Source organism: Pempheris klunzingeri, chromosome 15 (assembly GCF_042242105.1).
Source record: "Pempheris klunzingeri isolate RE-2024b chromosome 15, fPemKlu1.hap1, whole genome shotgun sequence".
In the NCBI taxonomy this organism is placed as follows: Eukaryota; Metazoa; Chordata; class Actinopteri; order Acropomatiformes; family Pempheridae; genus Pempheris; species Pempheris klunzingeri.
This window is the reverse complement of record NC_092026.1, coordinates 11667692-11670803: the sequence shown is the minus strand read 5'-3', so window position 1 is coordinate 11670803 and position 3112 is coordinate 11667692. Positions and strand designations below refer to the sequence as shown.

Below are 3112 nucleotides of genomic sequence, written 5' to 3'. Positions count from 1 at the left end.
AATGCTCGCCTTTTGTTGCAACTATTTTAGAGACTGTTAAAGAGAGCTTTATAGTTCATTGTGCAATTTAATTGTATCGTTTTATATCAGGAGTTGTTTCTAACGTGGATTTCTGTAACTGTTGAACTAGTTGTACATTAAAAAACAAACAAACTGGCAATTGAATAGATGTTGGAGTTTGTGACAAATAAGCTACAACGGTCGAAACACATTTTAAGTGCAACTAGGAGAGGTTTCAAAATTGGTTTAGTTTTATTTCCAGAGGCAAATAAGAAACACACTTTTGAAAGATAATGCTCAGTATTTGCACACAACATACAACTTAACTTTGTGAATAACTTAACAAGGCTTCTCATTTATGCACCTCTGTTAGCTTAGCTCATATGTCTTGTGTGAGGCAGCTGTAATATAACATTGGACCCCTGTGTACCATAACATAATGATAAATATTAGGGGGACATGTATCAGCGTTTACAATCAATATGTAAAAGGGCTGTTGACAGAAATCTTATTTCTACAGGAGACCCTCCATGGTTTTGTTTCATGTTTTTGTGTCCTCTCCAGCTTCAATGCGATTACTTCATAATAAATGTGTTTTCTGATAATGTTAAGAGTCAAAAAACCATTTGCATCCTTTCTGTTAAAATAATGTGAAAGCAAAGGCCTTGTCTGTAGCAAACATGTTGTTGAAGCCTTCCATAACATGGCCCCAAAGCACTGGGATGCCCACTCTAAAATATGTAGGCTAAGGTGCATTTTCAATTTGGCAAAAGGACACAAGTACATAAAAGAATACAGCTGGTATGAGACAACAGAACAGTGACAAAAAAGATCAGACTACTTGCCGCTGGTGGTTATTTCTAAATGTGGCCTAGCAATACTGTTTTCAACTGATTTGCTAGATTTTATCAAATTTTCGATTTCAATCACACCACTCAAACAGGAGGTAACAAAACTCTGATACCAAACCAGCTGCAACGCCACACAGAGTGACACCAGTGTTAAAACAGCAGAGATCAATACACTTCCTTCACACTACAGAAGTGTAAGCCTTCAGCCCTCTGGTGTGTTATTTGGAAGAAATGAAGGGTAATCAATAAGTTATACGTATTTACATCACAAGTGAGCCATGGGAGGGATGTGTGCATACAAAAATGATGACACATCTCTAAAAATAAACCTTCTACACACCTTAATATGAGGTAATATTAAGGGAGATACAATATTGGTGCAACAGTCCGTGTTCACTTGGGTTCTACTGATTTCTGCTCTCCACTGGGTTTTGCAAAGTAGTCTCTGTACATTGAATACAGGACGCCTAAAAACAGAGAGAAAGAGGGATCAGTTAGACAACCTTCGCATCTACTTAAGACCAAACAAGAGACAAACTGCAGAAGTATAAACGGTCAGACTGTAACCAGTCAGGATCCACGTCATAATTTTTGATACGTTTTAGTTCAAATCGATTGTGATAACCAGGATCAAAAAGAAACTTACAGTCATAGGCAAGGAAACACAAGTAAAGCACAAGTCAGAGCAGTTTTGCGCACAATCTTTAGCGACAATCTGGCTACGATCTAACCACAGACTCTGAGGTACATACCGACTGTCATGGCCCCGACCACGAAGCCCTGGGCAGCGACACGCATGTGGATCAGGTGAACTGACATTTTGGTATCTCCCCGACTTTTCATCTTCATCAGTCTGTATGCAACAATGGCAACGAACCCAGCCATTCCTGCAAGGAGCAACAAGAGAGACCAAAGTGCACAGGATAAGACCACACAGACTAACTTCATTAAAGTAGGTTTGATGACTTTTACAGTGGTGGACACGTCATGGCATACTTTCAGACAAAACAGCTCTGTAATAACTTTGACGTTTGACTTCTTTCTCCTATGATATAATCATTAGGATACACCATGTACTCACCCACTGGGACAAATGGATTCTCCTTTGCTTTTTTAAGGAACTTGGACTCATTCTCATCGTAGGCAGACATCTTGACTAAACAAGGGGAGAAAATGTATTTAAATTAGTGGAAATTCGACGCCATTCCCAAAACACAGCATGCTAGCTCATTCAGGGTGGGTGTGATCCACTTTTCCGTGTTAAACCCTCGCCGAAAACCTAAATTATGAAACAGATGAAAGTTTGAATGTAATACATACGAATGAATGCTGTTGAAATTCGTACCAGAGCTCTTTAGTAACACGCTGTTCAGAGCTAATGTTAATACCACATGAACTGCTCAAAGGTTACGCATGAAGGGCAGAGATGACACATCCTTTTATAGGGCCACAATAACTCTACATACTGCATATTTTAAGACACATTAGGTAATAATGTGTTAGAACATTTCGAAGATTTTGATGAAAGGCGAAATTACAGAATCCCATCCCACGGAATTAAACAAAAACAAGCGACAGCGAGGATTGGTTAAGTAATAAGAGGTGGAAAATTACTGCAGAGTCGGCTGGACTATCTCTTACCTGTTACCGAAGTGTGTCGATACTTTAATGGCCTATAAAGAAATATTCTGGTGGCGTTTTATGAGGCTCTGTTCGCACGAACTGTACGAAGGAAGTAAAGACCGGCGACGTGATGTAACCACCACTGTACGTTGTTCTGACGTCAACAGGATGTAGGCAGCGTGCTGTGTTCATTGCACGGGACAAAATGGTAAAAGCGAAAGGTAGACCTTGAAAATGCTTTCAGGTTGCAACTTACACACATTAAAAAATCACATTTGAACAGACACATGTCCTTGAACGTAAAAATTAAGCCGTTGTGTGCTCTGTTGTGTGTTTGATCGTTGAATGATATCGTAGCCCCCAAGCAAGATGGCGCAGCTATGAGTTGATGGTAGTAACGGGCTACACATTATTCAAACACGCATCAGCATAAGGCATTGTTAAGCGTTTATCCATCACTGAAGCAACGGTTTCTTTCCACGGGATATCAGAGTGACGGCCATCTACTTACCCACAAATTAGAAATTTGCATTTTGCAAATTTGCAATTACAAACAGTATATTTTCAGTATAAAAACATTGTGCTTTAACATGTGTGTAAGTACAGTGAGAGTAATTCAGAATCTGTTTGTGACCCTG

General features: G+C 39.5%; 1 protein-coding gene across 1 annotated transcript; it reads right to left on the bottom strand.

Moving 5' to 3' along the window:
- Positions 1–229: 229 nt before the first annotated feature.
- On the bottom strand, positions 230–2605 carry higd1a (HIG1 hypoxia inducible domain family, member 1A). The gene is made up of 4 exons (XM_070845025.1): positions 2493–2605; positions 1933–2007; positions 1604–1738; positions 230–1318 (listed from the first exon to the last, which is right to left on the bottom strand). Exons 2-4 carry the CDS (start codon positions 2000–2002, stop codon positions 1245–1247), a joined length of 279 nt encoding a protein of 92 aa, XP_070701126.1. The 5' UTR covers positions 2003–2007; positions 2493–2605; the 3' UTR covers positions 230–1244.
- Between the last annotated feature and the right edge of the window lie 507 nt (positions 2606–3112).